The 21,030-nt window shown below is 37.0% G+C and overlaps 1 protein-coding gene across 2 annotated transcripts in view; it reads left to right on the plus strand.

Annotated features, from left to right (window-relative positions):
• BBS7 (Bardet-Biedl syndrome 7) overlaps positions 1-20,505 on the plus strand; it is a 55,530-nt gene extending 35,025 nt beyond the window's left edge. Inside the window, exons 14-19 of one of the 2 annotated variants that reach the window (XM_031664306.1) lie at positions 2,555-2,694; positions 10,577-10,741; positions 15,165-15,274; positions 15,392-15,495; positions 15,629-15,752; positions 18,983-20,505. In XM_031664306.1, coding sequence (XP_031520166.1) covers positions 2,555-2,694; positions 10,577-10,741; positions 15,165-15,274; positions 15,392-15,495; positions 15,629-15,752; positions 18,983-19,116 — 777 coding nt within the window. In that variant the 3' untranslated portion in view covers positions 19,117-20,505. The remainder of the gene's footprint in view (positions 1-2,554; positions 2,695-10,576; positions 10,742-15,164; positions 15,275-15,391; positions 15,496-15,628; positions 15,753-18,982) is intronic. The other variant, XM_031664307.1, reaches the window with a different exon arrangement.
• The last annotated feature ends 525 nt before the right edge of the window (positions 20,506-21,030 follow it).

Raw genomic sequence — 21,030 nt, forward strand, 5'->3', positions numbered from 1 at the left:
CCACACCCGGCCATGTTCCCCTTTTTTTAGTTGGACATAATAATTTTAAAGTGTAGAAGAAAGATAAAATGCCTGAAAAGAGCCAAGAAAATTATGAAAAAGAAGAAAAGTAAGGTGTAACTTGCTTTGCCATATGATAAAACATACCATAAAACTACCATAATAAAAATAATGGAGGATATTTCCAAGCCTAAATATATAGGCCATACAACAGAATAATCTAGAAATAGAACCCAGAATATATTTCGCATTTATGGGAATTTAGTGCATGACATTTCTATTTTAATAGAAGGGAACACTTCTATTAAATCACTATTTCTGTTTAAAAATTACTGTTGACACAACTAGCATCCATCTAGAAGAAAATCAAATGAATTGTTATCTTATGCCATATATAAAAAATAAATTCAGATGAATTAAGTACCTACTTATTTAAAGAAAGAAGACTTAATTGTCTAACAGTAATTGTCAATAACGTATAAACAGCCTATTGTTACAATAAAAACCACCAAGTAAGGAAAATAGGCAAAGGATATGGACAGGCAAGTCACAGAAGAGAAGATTGGGCACAGTGGCTCACACCTGTAATCTCAGCACTTTGGGAGGCCAAGGCGGGCAGATCACTTGAGGTCAGGAGTTCAAGAACAGCCTGGCCAACATGGTGAAACCCTGTCTCTACTACAAAAAAAACAAAAACAAAAAAGTTAGCTGGGATTACGCACCTGTAATCCCAGCTACTTGGGAGGCCGAGGCATGAGAATCGCTTGAACCCAGGAGATGGAGGTTGCAGTGAGCTGAGATTGTGCCACTGTACTCCAGCCTGGGCAATGGTGTGAGACTCTATCTCAAAAACAAACAAACAAGCAAAAAACCCAAAACACAGAAGAGGGAATCAAAATAGCTAACAAACAAAAACGTTCTACCTCATCTTTAGCCAGAGAAATTCAAATTAAAATAACAAAAAGCAGTTTCTTTTATCTAGCCGAATGGCAAAAAATTAATAGTTAAAGAACAACACTGGGGACGGGGATGAAGAAAATGACACTGTCAGTCACAGCTCGTGGAAATATAAGTTGTTACAACCACTTTGGAAAATAGACATTAGCTCCTTTGGGGAAATCTATTAATAGCAATAAAATAACAGTAATATACATACAGACATGAATATAATTAATTGCAGCATTGCTTGTAGAAGCAGAAAAGTAGAACCAAGGTGAATACTCATTAATGATTGAATGGTTGAATAAATAACTATTTATCCATATCTTGGAATATTACACAGCTACTATAAAGAATGAGTTGATGTATACAGATTAACATGGAGGGAATTTCATAAAACACACAAAATGCGGATAAAATCTCTCTATATAATTTGAATAGATTTTTATTTATATTAATATAAATATGAATAAATGTATGAAAAGAAACACACCTGTCTGATATAGCCAGTTATATAATATGGGAAGGCATAAGTGGGATGGGAGGAGCAGCAAGGTGGTGGTGATAGGAGAGGCAGAGATAAGGGGGAAAATGTGAACATTAGAAATGAAAGCAAAGATGTGTAGGATATCCAATAGACTTAGTCATGTGAAATGATATATTAAATTAGGTCCTTCTTTTAAATTAGATCTTCCCAGCTCAGTGAATTACTATTTCCTGTTAAGTATGTTGAATTCTCAGGATATCCAGCCAGTTATATTCAAAATAGCCCAAAAGAATTTCCAGTTCAAATATGCCATAATTAGATTATAGGTATGCATCTCTATTTTCACAGAATGTCAATAATTAAGTTATTTGAAACATTTTTTCTGTCAATAGATTTTTATAATAACAGCTATATGCTAAATACTCTTTTTTTGTACCTGTACATGGAGAGACATATGAAAGCATAACTACCAAAGTAGTAATAATGATCATCTGGGGTGGGAGGATTTCAGGTGACCTACATGTTTGTCCAGATTTTTCTTTATTGTTTGAATTTGTAAATAAGGAATATTAATTGTTATGCTGATTATTACAAAATAATTTTTCATATAAAATTATTATGTTCTATATTAAAACTCTTTTTCTTGTGGAAAAAAATCTCTGCCAATATGAGCTTATTTCTCTTTAAAACTTAACACCAAAATATAGGTTTATCAGATCTATTTTTTGTTTTCTTTCTGTAGTTTTACTTATTATGTTTTCTTATCCTCTTCCTTGTCAGCAATATTCACAGTGCAACATTTGCAAAACATCTTACTTAAACTTTTTAATGTTTCCCACTTAGGTCAAATTTTGATGTTTTCCCCCTCATGCCATGAAAAGTATGAGTTAAAGTATTAATTAGATTAGAGAAGTTACCTTTGTGTAGTACAAGAGGTACTACAATCTGTCCCGTGAATTGGAACAGAGTGGGACAGGAGAAAGAAGCTAGACAGCTTTCCAACTCCTCTTAAATTAGGTCTTCACATCTTAGTGAATTTTAAGTACTTGATAACTTGTGTTGAATGTTTTAAAGATATGTTTTGCTGCTAAATATTCTTATTTTGTTTTCTTTTTTCTGTTGAATCAGATTCGCTCAATTGAAGGCCAGTATGGCACACTACAAGCATATGTGACTCCAAGAATTCAACCCAAAACCTGTCAGGTCCGCCAATACCACATCAAACCTCTTTCACTCCATCAAAGAACTCACTTTATTGATCATGACAGGTAGGACAAAGGAAAGAGCAGTTTCTTTTTAGGATATTACACAATTCAAATAGACCTGTTTTTTATTTTTATAGTGTAAATTCTGTTAGCAAGTTCTACTTTTAAAAATTAAATAGTTTAAATATTATAGATTTAATATTTCTAATAAATATAAGATTATTTGTTTTATTTTACAGGCTAGTTTGAGTTGTACTTTTCCATCTTTCTCATATATTACTATTCTGGGATTATTGGAATAGCAGTTCTCTTTCTCAGATACTTAATGTGAGAGCAAATACTGTTTAACTTTTTTATTATTATTATACTTTAAGTTCTAGGGTACATGTGCACAATGTGCAGGTTTGTTACATATGTATACATGTGCCATGTTGGTGTGCTGCACCCATTAACTCGTCATTTACATTAGGTATATCTCCTAATGCTCTCCCTCCCCCCTACCCCCTCCCCACAATAGGACCCTGTGTGTGATGACCCCCTTCCTGTGTCCAAGTGATCTCATTGTTCAATTCCCACCTATGAGTGAGAACATGCGGTATTTGGTTTTCTGTTCTTGCGATAGTTTGCTGAGAATGATGGTTTCCAGCTGCATCCATGTCCCTACAAAGGACATGAACTCATCCTTTTTTATGGCTGCATAGTATCCCATGGTGTATATGTGCCACATTTTCTTAATCCAGTCTGTCACTGATGGACCTTTGGGTTGATTCCAAGTCTTTGCTATTGTGAATAGTGCCGCAATAAACATACGTGTGCATGTGTCTTTATAGCAGCATGACCTATAATCTTTTGGGTATATCCCCAGTAATGGGATGGCTGGGTCAAATGGTATTTCTAGTTCCAGATCCTTGCGGAATCGCCACACTGTTTTCCACAATGGTTGAACTAGTTTACAGTCCCACCAACAGTGTAAAAGTGTTCCTATTTCTCCACATCCTCTCCGGCACCTGTTGTTTCCTGACTTTTTAATGATTGCCATTCTAACTGGTGTGAGATGGTATCTCATTGTGGTTTTGATTTGCATTTCTCTGATGGCGAGTGATGATGAGCATTTTTTCATGTGTCTGTTGGCTGTATGAATGTCTTCTTTTGAGAAGTGTCTGTTCATATCGTTTGCCCACTTTTTGATGGGGTTGTTTGTTTTTTTCTTGTAAATTTGATTGAGTTCTTTATAGGTTCTGGATATTAGTCCTTTGTCAGACAAGTAGATTGCAAAAATTTTCTCCCATTCTGTAGGTTGCCTGTTCACTCTGATGGTAGTTTCTTTTGCTGTGCAGAAGCTCTTTAGCTTAATGAGATCCCATTTGTCAGTTTTGGCTTTTGTTGCCGTTGCTCTTGGTGTTTTAGACATGAAGTCTTTGCCCATGCCTGTGTCCTGAATGGTATTCCCTAGGTTTTCTTCTAGGGTTTTTATGCTTTTAGGTCTAACATTTAAGTCTCTAATCCATCTTGAATTAATTTTCATATAAGGAGTAAGGAAAGGATCCAGTTTCAGCTTTCTACTTATGGCTAGCCAATTTTCGCAGCACCATTTATTAAATAGGGAATCCTTTCCCCATTTCTTGTTTTTCTCAGGTTTATCAAAGATCAGATGGCGGTAGATGTGTGGTATTATTTCTGAGGGCTCTGTTCTGTTCCATTGGTCTATATCTCTGTTTTGGTACCAGTACCATGCTGTTTTGGTTACTGTAGCCTTGTAGTATAGTTTGAAGTCAGGTAGCATGATGCCTCCAGCTTTGTTCTTTTGGCTTAGGATTGTCTTGGAGATGCGGGCTCTTTTTTGGTTCCATATGAACTGTAAAGCAGTTTTTTCCAATTCTGTGAAGAAAGTCATTGGTAGCTTAATGAGGATGGTATTGAATCTATAAATTACCTTGGGCAGTATGGCCATTTTCACAATATTGATTCTTCCTATCCATGAGCATGGTATGTTCTTCCATTTGTTTGTGTCCTCTTTTATTTCACTGAGCAGTGGTTTGTAGTTCTCCTTGAAGAGGTCCTTTACATCCCTTGTAAGTTGGATTCCTAGGTATTTTATTCTCTTTGAAGCAATTGTGAATGGAAGTTCATTCATGATTTGGCTCTCTGTTTGTCTGTTACTGGTGTATAAGAATGCTTGTGATTTTTGCACATTGATTTTGTATCCTGAGACTTTGCTGAAGTTGCTTGTCAGCTTAAGGAGATTTTGGGCTGAGACAATGGGGTTTTCTAAATATACAATCATGTCATCTGCAAAGAGGGACAATTTGACTTCTTCTTTTCCTAACTGAATACCCTTGATTTCTTTCTCTTGCCTGATTGCCCCAGCCAGAACTTCCAACACTATTTTGAATAGGAGTTGTGAGAGAGGGCATCCCTGTCTTGTGCCAGTTTTCAAAGGGAATGCTTCCAGTTTTTGGCCATTCAGTATGATATTGGCTGTGGGTTTGTCATAAATAGCTCTTACTATTTTGAGATACGTTGCATCAATACCAAATTTATTGAGAATTTTTAGCATGAAGGGCTGTTGAATTTTGTCAAAGGCTTTTTCTGCATCTCTTGAGATAATCATGTTGTTTTTGTCTTTGGTTCTGTTTATATGCTGGATTATGTTTATTGATTTGCGAATGTTGAACCAGCCTTGCATCCCAGGGATGAAGCCCACTTGATCATGGTGGATAAGCTTTTTGATGTACTGCTGGATTCGGTTTGCCAGTATTTTATTGAGGATTTTTGCATCGATGTTCATCAGGGATATTGGTCTAAAATTCTCTTTTTTTGTTGTATCTCTGTCAGCCTTTGGTATCAGGATGATGTTGGCCTCGTAAAATGAGTTAGGGAGGATTCCCTCTTTTTCTGTTAATTGGAATAGGTTCAGAAGGAATGGTACCAACTCTTCCTTGTACCTCTGGTAGAATTTGGCTGTGAATCTGTCTGGTCTTGGACTTTTTTTGGTTGGTAGGCTATTCATTATTGCCTCAATTTCAGAGCCTGCTATTGGTCTATTCAGGGATTCAACTTCTTCCTGGTTTAGTCTTGGGAGAGTGTAAGTGTCCAGGAATTTATCCATTTCTTCTAGGTTTTCTAGTTTATTCACGTAGTGGTGTTTATAGCATTCTCTGATGGTAGTTTGTATTTCTGTGGGGTCGGCGGTGATATCGCCTTTATCATTTTTTATTGTATCTATTTGATTCTTCTCTCTTTTCTTTATTAGTCTTGATAGCGGTCTATCAATTTTGTTGATCTTTTCAAAAACCCAGCTCCTGGATTCATTGATTTTTTTGGAGGGTTTTTTGTGTCTCTATCTCCTTCAGTTCTGCTCTGATCTTAGTTATTTCTTGCCTTCTGCTAGCTTTTGAATATGTTTGCTCTTGCTTCTCTAGTTCTTTTAATTGTGATGTTAGAGTGTCAATTTTAGATCTTTCCTGCTTTCTCTTGTGGGCATTTAGTGCTATAAATTTCCCTCTACACACTGCTTAACATGTGTCCCAGAGATTCTGGTGTGTTGTATCTTTGTTCTCACTGGTTTCAAAGAACATCTTGATTTCTGCCTTCATTTCGTTCTGTACGCAGTAGTCATTCAGGAGCAAGGTTGTTCAGTTTCCATGTAGTTGAGCGGTTTTGTTTGATTTTCTTAGTCCTGAGTTCTAATTTGATTGCACTGTGGTCTGAGAGACATTTTGTTATAATTTCTGTTCTTGTACATTTGCTGAGGAGTGGTTTACTTCCAATTATGTGGTCAATTTTGGAATAAGTGTGATGTGGTGCTGAGACGAATGTATATTCTGTTGATTTGGGGTAGAGAGTTCTGTAGATGTCTATTAGGTCCGCTTGGTGCAGAGTTGAGTTCAATTCCTGGATATCCTTGTTAACTTTCTGTCCCATTGATCTGTCTAATGTTGACAGTGGGGGTGTTGAAGTCTCCCATTATTATTGTATAGGAGTCTAAGTCTCTTTGTAAGTCTCTAAGGACTTGCTTTATGAATCTGGGTGCTCCTGTATTGGGTGCATATATATTTAGGATAGTTAGCTCTTCCTGTTGAATTGATCCCTTTACCATTATGTAATGGCCTTCTTTGTCTCTTTTGATCTTTGATGGTTTAAAGTCTGTTTTATCAGAGACTAGGATTGCAACCCTGCTTTTTTTTGTTTTCCATTTGCTTGGTAGATCTTCCTCCATCCCTTTATTTTGAGCCTATGTGTGTCTCTGCATGTGAGATGGGTCTCCTGAATACAGCAAACTGATGGGTCTTGACTCTTCATCCAATTTGCCAGTCTGTGTCTTTTAATTGGACCATTTAGTCCATTTACATTGAAGATTAATATTGTTATGTGTGAATTTGATCCTGTCATTATGATTTTAGCTGGTTATTTTGCTCGCAAGTTGATGCAGTTTCTTCCTAGCATCGATGGACTTTACATTTTGACATGTTTTTGCAATGGCTGGTACCGGTTGTTCCTTTCCATGTTTAGCGCTTCCTTCAGGATCTCTTGTAGGGCAGGCCTGGTGGTGACAGAATCTCTAAGCATTTGCTTATCTGTAAAGAATTTTATTTCTCCTTCACTTATGAAACTTAGTTTGGCTGGATATGAAATTCTAGGTTGAAAATTCTTTTCTTTAAGAATGTTGAATATTGGCCCACACTCTCTTCTGGCTTGTAGAGTTTCTGCCGAGAGATCTGCTATTAGTCCAATGGGCTTTCCTTTGTGTGTAACCCGACCTTTCTCTGTGGCTGCCCTTAACATTTTTTCCTTAATTTCAACTTTGGTGAATCTGACAATTATGTGTCTTGGAGTTGCTCTTCTCGAGGAGTATCTTTGTGGCGTTCTCTGTATTTCCTGAATTTGAATGTTGGCCTGCCTCACTAGATAGGGGAAATTCTCCTGGATGATATCCTGCAGAGTGTTTTCCAACTTGGTTCCATTTTCCCCCTCACTTTCAGGCACACCAATCAGATGTAGATTTGGTCTTTTCACATAATCCCATATTTCTTGGAGGCTTTGTTCATTTCTTTGTACTCTTTTTTCTCTACACTTCTCTTCTTGCTTCATTTCATTCATTTGATCTTCAATCATTGATACTCTTTCTTCCAGTTGATTGAGTCAGTTACTGAAGCTTGTGCATTTGTCACATAGTTCTTGTGTTATGGTTTTCATCTCTATCAGTTCTTTTAAGGTCTTCTTTGCATTGATTATTCTAGTTATCCATTCATCCATTCTTTTTTCAAGGTTTTTAGTTTCTTTGCGCTGGTTACGTAATTCCTCCTTTAGCTCTGAGAAGTTTGATCGACTGAAGCCTTCTTCTCTCGACTCATCAAAGTCATTCTCCGTCCAGCTTTGTTCCGTTGCTGGCGATGAGCTGCATTCCTTTGGAGGGGGAGATGCACTCTGATTTTTTGAATTTCCAGCTTTTCTGCCCTGCTTTTTCCCCATCTTTGTGGTTTTATCTGCCTTTGTTCTTTGATGATGGTGATGTACTGATGGGATTTTGGTGTGGGTGTCCTTTCTGTTTGTTAGTTTTCCTTCTAACAGTCAGGACCCTCAGCTGTAGGTCTGTTGGAGTTTGCTTGAGGTCCACTCCAGACCCTGTTTGCCTGGGTATCAGCAGTGGAGGCTGCAGAAGATAGAATCTTGCTGAGCAGCAAGTGTTGCTGTCTGATTCTTGCTCTGGAAGCTTCGTCTCAGGGGTGTACCCTGCCGTGTGAGGTGTGAGGTGTCGGTCTGCACCTCGTGGGGGATGTCTCCCAGTTAGGCTACTCAGGGGTCAGGGACCCACTTGAGCAGGCAGTCTGTCCATTCTCAGATCTCAACCTCCGTGCTGAGAGATCCACTGCTCTCTTCAAAGTTGTCAGTGAGGGCCATTTACCTCTGCTGAGGTTTCTGCTGCTTTTTGTTTAGCTATGCCCTGTCCCCAGAAGAGGATTCTACAGAGGCAGGCTGGCATCCTTGAGCTGTGGTGGGCTCCACCCAATTCAAGCTTCCCGGCAGCTTTGCTTACCTACTTAAGCCTCAGCAATGGCGGGCACCCCTCCCCCAGCCTCGCTGCCACCTTGCAGTTAGATCTCAGACTGCTGTGCTAGCAATGAGGGAGGCTCCATGGGCGTGGGACCCTCTGGGCCAGGTGTGGGATATAATCTTGTGGTGTGCCGTTTGCTAAGACCCTTGGTAAAGCACAGTATTAGGGTGGGAGTTACTCGATTTTCCAGGTGTTGTGTGTCTCAATATCCTTTGGCTAGGAAAAGGAATTCCCTTCCCCCTTGCACTTCCCAGGTGAGGCGATGCCTCTCCCTGCTTCAGCTCTCACTGGTCAGGCTGCACCTGCAGACCAGCGCCAACTGTCCGACATGCCCCAGTGAGATGAACCCGGTACCTCAGTTGAAAATGCAGAAATCACCCGTCTTCTGTGTCACTCACGCTGGGAGCTGGAGGCTGGAGCTGCTCCTATTTGGCCACCTTGGGCACGCCGCCCCCCCCACCATTTAACCTTTAGATAGTATAATAGTTCTCTGTGAATAGGACCTCATTGTATTAGCCTCAAATATTATATTTCCTTTATATTTCTTCTTAGGGAATACTGATAAAGCAATTGGTTGTGATAGTGCCTTTTATTTCCATGCCAACTTAGGCATCCACCTTTTTGTAGTTTTTCAGAACATGGGCTTAAAGAGAAGGGAAAGAGAGGAACAGTTACTGATTACTTTCTTTGTGCCATGTATTATGCTGGGAGCTTATGTAGTATTTAAATCTTATAGCAAGACAGGTAATAATGTCTCCATTTTATAAATGAGAAATGGAGGCTTAGAAAAGTAAGTAACTTGCTCATAAAGGGACTAAAGCTATGAATTTAAGCGAAAACCCATGTTCTTTGTATTGCTGCCTATAATTTAAAATATATAATTTAAATAAGATGTAAGGCAGACTATTCCTAACGAAGATTTTTGGAAAACATTAAAAGTCAAGGTTGTATTAATGGAGGCGGCATGGTGTGCTAGAAAGAACAGCAAATTGGTAATCAAGAGACTTGGATTACAATCTGTTCCTGTCTGACTTTGGGGGTATAATTTAATTTAGTCTCTAGGTTTTAGTTTTTTCACCTGCAAATGAGAGGATTGGTCTGAACTTTTCACTTCATAAATTGCATTTTCTTAACTCTTTATAATTATCCATCTGATTTATTTTAAATTTGATTTATTTTACAGTTTTTTTATGTTACTTTAGTGTGTGCTTTTGCAAGATAGAAAGTATGACCCCATATTTCGGGAAGATAGAAGGTATTATTCTGTAAGTTGTCCAATGGCACAGAGCTAGTAAATAATGGAACAACCCATGCCTGTCTTACTCAAAAGCCCAATTCTTTGCCTTCACACTATACTGATTATTTCCCTAAGGAGATTCTTGTATAAGTATGTTTTGTAGTTTATGTAGTAGAAATAGTAGATAAGCTTTTTTAAAATGAGGGCTGGGCATGGTGGCTCACACCTGTAATCTGAGCACTTTGGGAAGCCGAGGGAGGTGGATTGCTTGAGCCCTAGAGTTCGAGACCAGCCTGGGCAACATAGTAAGACCTCATCTCTATAAAAATAAAAAAAATAAATAAACTTTTTAAAAATGAAATATTCCCAAATAAATGGAATTTTATTTGAAAACATGTTATAATGAATAAAACCTGTTTACATATATCAGTTAACTGATACTTAGCACAGGTGCAGGTATAGGTAAGTGTTCGATTTTTTTTCATGAAATTGAAATGTTCATTTATTTTACGTATAAGATTAATCTGAGAAAATTGAATGTTTTCATTTATATTTGTTTAACAAATATTACAAAATTCTGCTTATTAATGCGTACAGATAATACCTTCATGTATTCCCACACATAAATATGTGCCTCTACTATTGTATTACAGACCCATGAATACACTGACTCTAACAGGCCAGTTCAGTTTTGCTGAAGTTCACTCCTGGGTGGTTTTTTGTCTGCCTGAAGTTCCAGAAAAACCTCCAGCAGGAGAATGTGTGACATTTTACTTTCAGAACACCTTTCTAGATACACAACTTGAAAGTATCTACAGGTAAATCAAACTTATTACTGGTTCACAAGTGTCATTTTATATAAATGTAGCTTCTAAGTTTTCCTTTAAGTTAGGAGTTGTGAGTAATCTGATTGAAAATCTATACTGTTCAAGATAATCTATTGAAAAACAAATCAAATTAGTAAGTTTGGAAAAGTGATTGAGTAAAGATGTATATGCAAAGATCAATACATTTCTTAAGTTCCCAACAATAACAATAACTAGTGAGAAAATAAATTATTTTAAAAGACCCTTTCAGAGTAGCAATAACAATAACAAAATAGCCAGATAAAATCTGTAGGAATATTCTTAATCAGAAATATGTAGAAGTTACATGACAAAAACTGTAAGATTTTATTGACATAAATGACTTGATTAAATGGAGTAATATATTCTATAGTCATCAATATGAAGACATTGTAAAAGATGACAGTCCTACCCAAATTGATTTGAATATTTATCCTAATTCCAGTAAAAACTCCAGTTGAATTTCTTTATGCACAAATATAACATGGATTAGAAGTTTAGGGCTTAGAAAATGCAGGCTTTTGGCAGCTATTCTGATACAGTTTGGAGGTCATTATATTGTTTTACACTCTTCTCAAGCTTCTAGTTACACCCGTCGCTCCTCCACCATTACCTCTAACTCATCTTCTGCAAGTTCCAATAATTCCTCTCAACTTCTCAATATAGTAGAAGCTAAACTTTTCCTTTTTTTTTTAACCTGTCTCTGAATGTGAAATGGCCTACTTCTTGGGCAAGGCTAATTTCTCTACATCTACCCATTGAGCTTGGATCCTCCTGCTTCTTCAGAGTCTTTCCTTTTTCATTCTTTCTCACATCTGTAGGTTGTTTTTTGTTTGTTCCTTTTGTTTGTTTTGAGACAGGCTCTCATTCTGTCACCCAGGTTAGAGTGCAGTGGCATGATCTTGGCTTACTGCAGCCTCGACCTCCCAGGCTCAAGTGATCCAGCCACCTCAGCCTCCTGAGTAGCTGGGACCACAGGCATTCACCAACATGCCCAGCTAATTTTTTTATTTTCTGTAGAGACAGGGTTTCACCATGTTGGTCAAGCTGGTCTCAAACTCCTGAGCTCAAGCAATCCTCCTGCCTTGGCCTCCCAAAGTGCTGGGATTATAGGTGTGAGCCACCACACCTGGCCTGTAGGTTGTTTTTGTTTTCTGTGTGTGTGTTTTTGTTTTTGTTTTTGTTTTGCTTTGTGTTGTCTGGGAGAGAGCTCATTATTCTTTCTCTGGCCTCTTAAGGGTCTTTCCCTAAGCAGATAATTGTGGTATTCTCCTAAGTTCTCTCAACTCAGGAGCAAGAAGTAGAATACCTTTTGCTTCTCTTGTTATTTTAAAATAATAACGGTATTGTTCTAAAAACATAATTTTACCTCAGAATTCAGCCTTTTAGAACCAAGAACTCTTCAGAAATCTAATTGGTTTTAACATCCATTCTATGGAGGTTTTTCACTATACCGTCCAAGGAAGCTTATCTGTGTCTAAACCTGTAATAATTACTCCCATTTTGAAGTACCACAATGAACCTCACACATTAATCATAGCAGACAATTCAATATGCCCCTAGCATATTATATACTTTTATAATAGCACACCTTTGCTCTTTATCATTCTGTGGCTTTGAATATTTTTTCTTAAGATTCAAAACTGTTTATCCTTTAAGGTCCAGCTTAATAGCTACTTTTTTTTTTTTTTTTTTTTTTTTAAGAAACAGGGTCACACTGTGTTGCCCAAGCTGGTCTCAAACTCCTGGCTTCAAGTAATCCTCCTGCCTCAGCCTCCTCAGTAGCTGGGATTATAGGTGCAAGCTACCGTACCCAGCAGTAGCTACATTTTTGAAGCCTTCCTTGATTCTCTTCTCTGTTTCCATAGCATTTTTTTCTTACTTGTCTGTGATATTTATTGTTATCTGCTTAAAGTATATAATTATTTTTTATTTTTTATTATATATTTTTTGAGACAGAGTCTCGCTCTGTCACCAGGTTGGAGTGCCGTGGCACGATCTTGGCTCACTGCAACCTCCACTTCCTGGGTTCAAGTGATTCTCCTGCCTCAGCCTCCTGAGTAGTTGGGACTACAGGCATGTGCCACCATGCCCAGCTAATTTTTGTATTTTTAGTAGAGATAGGGTTTCACCATGTTGGCCAGGATGGTCTCGATCTCTTGACCTCATGATCTGCCTGCCTTGGCCTCCCAAAGTCTGGGATTACAGGCATGAGCCACCACGCCTGGCCCCTAATAATTTTTATATAAACTTATTTCTCTACGTTAAACTTTATTTTTGTGGACAGTCTAATTTTAAATATTTTTGTATGTAGCCTCCAAGGACCTAAAACATAGTTTTGCACATAATAGATGCTCAACAGATGTTTTTCAGATGCCTGAATAAAATATATGTGTATGGAGGTAGTGTAGACGTATGTGCTTTGCAGGCAGATGTACTTAGATTTGAATCCTGGCTCTGTGACTTAACCAGCTATGTGACCCTAGCTGGTTGCTTAACTCTCTGAGCTTCAGTTTTCTTTTCTGAAGAATGAAAATAATAGCACTTACTTTATTGAATTGTTATGATGATTAAAAGAAGATAACCATTTGAGTCATTCTATAGTAGCTGGCACTATGTGTTTACTAAAGATCATCTGTTAAGATTAAAGACTAATAGAAATGTCATGATTTCTAACACACAATTGAGATCAAAGTAGTAAGTGTATTATTCATTTCTAGAAAAAAAAAATTATCTTTTTTTTTGTTTGTTTTGAGACAGGGTCTTACTCATCAGCCCAGGCTGGAGTGCAGTGTCGCAATCTCGGCTCACTGCAACCTCCTCCTCCCAGGCTCAAGTGGTTCTCATGACGTAGCCTCCTGAGCAGCTGGAATTTTAGGAGTGTGCTACCACGCCTGGCTAATTTTTGTATTTTCAGTAGAGACAGGTCTCACCATGGCCAACATGAGGTCTTGAACTCCTGACTTCAAGTGATCTGCCTGCCTTGGCCTCCCAAAGTGCTGGGATTACAGGCGTGAGCCACTACACCAGGCCAAAGCAATTATCATTTGCATATAGCTAGTTGGCATACATCATTTGTGTGTGTGTGAAAACCAAATGAAAAGGCATTAACTATATGAAAGATGATATATATTAATTAGGAAACTTGGTCATCGTAAAAAGGAACCAAATGCAAGCAACTTAACCAAATAAAATAAATTTATCATCTCACATAACTCAAAAGTCTAGCAATAATCTGCCTCATGCACAACTGGATCAGTGGCTTAATTGATGTCATCAAGATTTTATCCCATGTTCAGTTCTGCTTTTATCTTTTCTTGGCTTTACCATGCAGTGTTATGGCCACCAGCAGTTCCTAGAATCCAGTTGTATATATTTTCAGCTGCTATAGAACTTCTCTTGCCCACTAGCTCCAGTAAAAATCCCAGGATTGAGTATCACTGTCAAGCCATGAACCACTGTGGTCAGGGGTATGGAATGTACTGCTCAATGCTTCCTCCTGAAGTCCCATAAATAGATTGAGACCAATGCCACTGAAACTATATGGACTGAAGAGGGCAAGAGAAAGAGGAGTGGTACCCTAAAGAAAAATAACGATCCTGGCCGGGCGTGGTGGCTCATGCCTGTAATCCCAGCACTTTGGGAGGCCAAGGCGGGCGGATCACAAGTTCTGGAGATCGAGACCATCCTGGCCAACATGGTGAGATGCCATCGCTACTAAAAATATAAAAAAATTAGCTGGGTGTAGTGGCGCCTGCCTGTAATCCCAGCTACTTGGGGGGCTGAGGCAGGAGAATCGCTTGAACCCAGGAGGTGGAGATTGCAGTCAGTCAAGATCGCGCCCCTGCATTCCAGCCTGGCAACAGAATGAGAGTCTGTCTCAAAAAAAGAAAAGAAAAATAACGGTCCTCTGACCATAAGCAGTGGCATTGGATGCTGAGCATGAAAAACAGCAGATTTCATTCTTACATATTTGATATCAGATTTCTTTTAAGGATAAAGCATATAGTCACATTGTAATTTGTGTGATTACATGAAAGAAAAACACACTTATGTAAGTAAGCAATTCTAAGTGCATTTTATATATGTATATATATGAGGTTGGCTGTTGGAAATATTAGTGAAAAGTGAAGGTAAAAGTTGTTCTAAATGAAGTTTTTATACAAATTGTCACATCTTTAGGAGGCATATATCCTTTGTTTAGTTTTACGAGTATATTCAGAAGCTGAATTAATATAATAGTAAAGGATTACATGTTTAAATTTGCTTTAATGATATATGTATACAAAAGAAATCTACAGTCAAATCTATTCACTAAGTACTAATCATAAAATATATATGTACTGGACAATTTCCTTCTACAGCTATTCTTTTAAAAAATATATTAATTTTATAGAAAAGGAGAGGGAGTTTTTAAATCTGACAACATTTCTACTATCTCCATCCTAAAAGATGTGCTTTCTAAAGAAGCTACAAAAAGGAAAATTAACCTCAACATATCATACGGTAAAGAAACAAACAAAATTAATAATTCTTTCTGATGTTTATTTTGTGTTGTTGTTACATTATTAATGTTTCTGATCAAAGTGATTTATCTAACTGCATCTGGTCACCTCCTTCTAGAGATAAATGAAGTATCAGTCCAACACACTTTAAAGCTAATCCACCCAAAGCTGGAGTACCAGTTGCTTTTGGCTAAGAAAGTGCAGTTAATTGATGCTTTAAAAGTAAGTACATGTGTTGTCGTGGACTGGTGATTATTATTTTAAGTCACAGGATTTCTAAAATTATCGTTACTTTAACATTACATTGGATTGAATTTTGAATATTAAGGTGCTTCTGTTTTTAATTTTAAATAAGGAATTGCAGATTCATGAGGGAAATATGAACTTTTTGATACCAGAATATCGCTGTATTCTAGAAGAGGCAGATCACCTACAGGAAGAATACAAAAAGCAACCAGCACATCTTGAAAGACTCTATGGTTAGTGGACCATTCTAGAATACCTTAACATATTTCTTTTCAACTGTCTATTTCCCAAGGATCATATAAGAGAAGCTGGGCAGAAAGATAAAAAGATTACATCAGTCATGATTCATGAACCAGTCATGAATCAGTAAATTGCTTGACAACCAATTTATTGCACAGGATAATTTTGTCAAGCCACTTTTAATATTTAATTTTTTTTTTTTTTTTTTTTTTTTTTTAAATTTATTTATCATTATTATACTGTAAGTTGTAGGGTACATGTGCATAACGTGCAGGTTTGTTACATATGTATACTTGTGCCTTGTTGGTGTGCTGCACCCATCAACTCGTCATTTACATCAGGTATAACTCCCAATGCAATCCCTCCCCCCTCCCCCCTCCCCATGATAGGCCCCGGTGTGTGATGTTCCCCTTCCCGAGTCCAAGTGATCTCATTGTTCAGTTCCCACCTATGAGTGAGAACATGCGGTGTTTGGTTTTCTGTTCTTGTGATAGTTTGCTAAGAATGATGGATTCCAGCTGCATCCATGTCCCTACAAAGGACACAAACTCATCCTTTTTGATGGCTGCATAGTATTCCATGGTGTATATGTGCCACATTTTCTTAATCCAATCTGTCACTGATGGACATTTGGGTTGATTCCAAGTCTTTGCTATTGTGAATAGTGCTGCAATAAACATACGTGTGCATGTGTCTTTAGAGCAGCATAATTTATAATCCTTTGGGTATATACCCAGTAATGGGATGGCTGGGTCATATGGTACATCTAGTTCTAGATCCTTGAGGAATCGCCATACTGTTTTCCATAATGGTTGAACTAGTTTACAATCCCACCAACAGTGTAAAAGTGTTCCTATTTCTCCACATCCTCTCCAGCACCTGTTGTTTCCTGACTTTTTAATGATCGCCATTCTAACTGGTGTGAGATGGTATCTCATTGTGGTTTTGATTTGCATTTCTCTGATGGCCAGTGATGATGAGCATTTTTTCATGTGTTTGTTGGCTGTATGAATGTCTTCTTTTGAGAAATGTCTATTCATATCCTTTGCCCACTTTTTGATGGGGTTGTTTGTTTTTTTCTTGTAAATTTGTTTGAGTTCTTTGTAGGTTCTGGATATTAGCCCTTTGTCAGATGAGTAGATTGCAAAAATTTTCTCCCATTCTGTAGGTTGCCTGTTCACTCTGATGGTAGTTTCTTTTGCTGTGCAGAAGCTCTTTAGTTTAATGAGATCCCATTTGTCAATTTTGGCTTTTGCTGCCGTTGCTTTTGATAAAATACAAGTATATTAAGAAATAAGTATACCGTGATGAATTAATCTATATATATGAACAAACCTGGTATAAAATGAATGTAATCTATGAACCTTTAGAGCTTAGACTGTATTTCACATAAATATTTGTCATGTTTTGTTGCTATTGTGAAATATAAAAATGCAGCATTTAAAAATTTTAAGGCAAAATTTAATAAGGATATACAGTATTCGTGTTGTGTCAATTTACAATTCCAAACTTACTTTGGTGGTGAGAAGTTGAATGTTTCACAAATTGTATTGAAACAGAGTAAAGGAGGTGAGGGGAGGGAAAGAAGGAGTGAGGAAGGAAGAAACAGCTTAAGACAAACAATTTTATTAGCAATCTTTACATAAGACCTGTTGTATATAGCACACTATTTACACTGTCTTCATAATCAGGTGAGATATTTAATCCTTACAATAGCTCTGCAACGTTAAGTGGTATTATCTTCATTTTTCATACACTTTAACTGAAATCTGAGTCTAAGGAATTTGTTGTCACCTAGCAAGCTAGTGATAATGCCTGCATTAGAATCTTCTCACTCCAAAATGCATGCCTTTTACACTATGCCAAGTCTTCCATAGTCACTGTAGAGCCATTGGTATCATTAGTCCACACTGATCCTTAAGCCTGCCTACTGAATTTCTTATTACATATCCAGAGACTTTCTCGCAAACTGTGGCTGTATTTAATGTCTTAACCTTTATTACATGGCAAGCATATGATCTCTTTTATCCTTGTAATAACTTATGAGATTGGCTGTACATAACATCACTGATTGCAAAATCCAGACAGCTTTGTAAATCAAAGTTTTTTTCATAAGTAATTTGACAGCAAAATCTTGACTTAATCTGAATTAATTTAATAACAAAACTTGACTTAACCTGACAGGAGGTTTTCTTTTTTTTTTCTTCTTCTTCTTTTTTTTTTTTTTTTTTGAGACAGAGTCTTGCTTGGTCCCCAGGGTGGAGTCAGTGGTGCAATCTCGGCTCACTGCCACCTCTGCCCTCTGGGTTCAAGCAATTTTCCTGCCTCAGCCTCCTGAGTAGCTGGAATTACAGGTGCGTGCCACCATGCCCAGCTAATTTTTTTGTACTTTTAGTAGAGGCGGGGTTTCACCAGATTGGCCAGACTGCTTTTAAACTCCTGACTTCGTGATCTGCCCACCTTAGCCTCCCAAAGTGCTGGGATTACAGGAGTGAGCCACGGTGCCCAGCCCGAAGTTATATCTTTTTTATTCCACTTAGTGCAAATATTCATCCATATATTTTGTGACAGAAATAGTACTATGTTTTGCTATTGAATGCTGCCACTCAGTCCCCTTAGGGTTAATACTATAGTATATTCCTTTCATTATCTTCCTAAAATAGGAAAAATTCTGAAATACATCTTGCATCAAGCTTTTTGGATAAAGGATTTACAGCTTGAATAATTCCTATTTTACATATGAGAAAACTCAAGGCGAAATGATTTGCCCAGATCTTTGAACTTAGGACTATTTGCCTTCAAGTCAAATCCCAAGAATGGTCAACATGTAGATGGAATATTTTAATTCAGATAAGCTGTTAAAAATAGAATCTGCCTACACTATGTCAAAATGGTCTGCTTGGTGGAAAAAAGATACCACTTGTTGTGATGTTATATATACTGATAGCAGTTCAAAAATGACCAGTAGTTGATTGTCTGAATTAATAGCTTGTAATCAATTGTTAAGAGGGTTATTAGGCAAACTATTTATATCTTGAAACTTGTTTTAAAATCCCCCCCAAAATGAATATTTTTAAAAACATCATGGCTTTTAGGTTTGTGTATGTTAAATAATGGAATTACAGGTGCTTAAAAATAGATTATCAAGCAATTACTTTAGTGAAATACTGTGTAATTAAATATAACTAATCACTGACAGGAAATTTATGTTTTTTCTTTATAGGCATGATCACTGATCTTTTCATAGATAAATTTAAGTTCAAAGGCACCAATGTAAAAACTAAAGTACCCCTTCTATTGGAAATTCTGGACAGTTATGACCAAAATGCATTGATTTCATTCTTTGATGCAGCATGAAATACAAATAAGGTAAAGTCCCAAAGAAGTGGTCTGTTTAAATGAAAAATGTTAAAACAGAATTAGAAGTTAACTGTGTACATACTTTAATTTCAACTGCTTTTTTATATCTAAAAATATTTGAGATATAATGGCTTTTTAAAGTAATGCTTCTGTTTCTTTTGACAAGTTGAACTTTCTAAAAGAGTTTTTATTTTTAAAACACAAATAGAATGATTTAAATAGGATTTTAATGAATTTTTGATAAGTGGCTGTTTTAATTTTTAAATTGAGAAGTAATATGTGGAAAATGAAAATATATTCAAATGTATTACAAGGTACATAAACACATAAATATATAAACTGCTTTATAGGTTTCAAAATGTATTTTTATATATTACCTTATTTGATCTTAACAACTGTTGTATAAGTTTGTCAAATCATATAAGAAAACTGATTCTCAGTGAAATTTTGTGATTAAGAGGACATGCTAGTATTTTATAAAGCTGGGACCAGAACCCAAGTACTGGTACTTGCTTTGTGTCCTGGTTACTATGTATGTTGCCAGCTAGTGGAAGTAACCTACCAATTATTTTTTCTAGGAGATAGGATTTATTTGCAACTGATTTTCCTTTTGCTTGGTGATGTTTTATGACTCTGCTGCAGTTTGTGGAAATGCTGGACTTGGCTCAGTGCTATAAATTGTAGTCAGGGAAATAAGAAGAGCTTACACAGAGTCAGGGGATCTTAACTAGACATGCTGTAACCAGTGGAGCTATTCAAGCATGCTACAAGTGAAGAGTGCAGAAATAGTGATGCCATCTTAGATTTTCCTACACCAGTATGATCTCTTTTTATCATATATGACATTAAGGCTATAGAAGTTTTGTACATTAATCTTAATTCATATTTATTAATTTCAAAGAAATATTGAAACGTCTTAAAATGGCATAAAGATAATGGAAAATAAGCTTTGTTTCAAGAAGGGCAGACTCACTAATTTTTTAGAAAACAATGCTTCTTAATGATATGCTATTATACTTACTAGGTACGTGCAAGCTTCGTATATAAATATAAAAATTTGTTACAGGCACATATAGTTAAGAGAATTTTATTTTAATAAGATCGTATTGTTTTTACTATATTTAAAGAAACTTTACTTCTGAAAGGAACATAATTATATCTAGGTCACTAGAATGTCATTGTATTTTTTGTTGGCTGCCACAGCTTGGGGAAAAATAGATAAAAATTAATGACTCTATTTGAATATCTTGTAATGCATTGTATATTTATTATATATATATCAACAGTAGTTCAAGGTGGCACTTAATTGCATCTTCATTAGGAAAAATAAAAAGCATAAAACACAATTTCTGGTTACTATGAATAAATGCCTAAATGTTAAGATGATATTACTACAGTCTGACACTTGAGTACTGTATTACTATGTGAGCTCCGTGTTAATTTATGCACATTATTTAATCCTAACAACCGTATGACTGTAGTTATTAGTCCCTATTAACAAATAAGAAAACGGAGAATCGGAGATACTGAAAAACGTGGTCCAGATTTTAGACCTTGGGAAAAAGTCACTTGAGCTAACTAGAGGTCCCAGAGCTAAACGCTGGGCAGCCCAAATGATAGTCGCCACAGTTTAATTCCGTTTAATTCCCTAAAAGGCTTAGAGTCAGCCTTTGGACCGCCTCGCTCTCTAGGTGGCTCAAAGTAATCGGAAGCTCGGGCCCTGAGTCTGAGTACCCCTACCTCTCCCCGACCCGCGCAGGCGTTTTCTCCCGCCCCAGCCCCAGTTCGTTTCTCCCTCCTGCCCCGCCCCTGCTCAGTTTCCTTTGGTGCTTCCTTCACTCGCTTGCGACCCTGTCGCCTCGAATGACGTCAAGGCTGCGAGCGCTTTCATTGGTCCATTTCAATAGTCGC

This window comes from Papio anubis, chromosome 3 (genome assembly GCF_008728515.1).
Source record: "Papio anubis isolate 15944 chromosome 3, Panubis1.0, whole genome shotgun sequence".
Classification (NCBI taxonomy): Eukaryota; Metazoa; Chordata; class Mammalia; order Primates; family Cercopithecidae; genus Papio; species Papio anubis.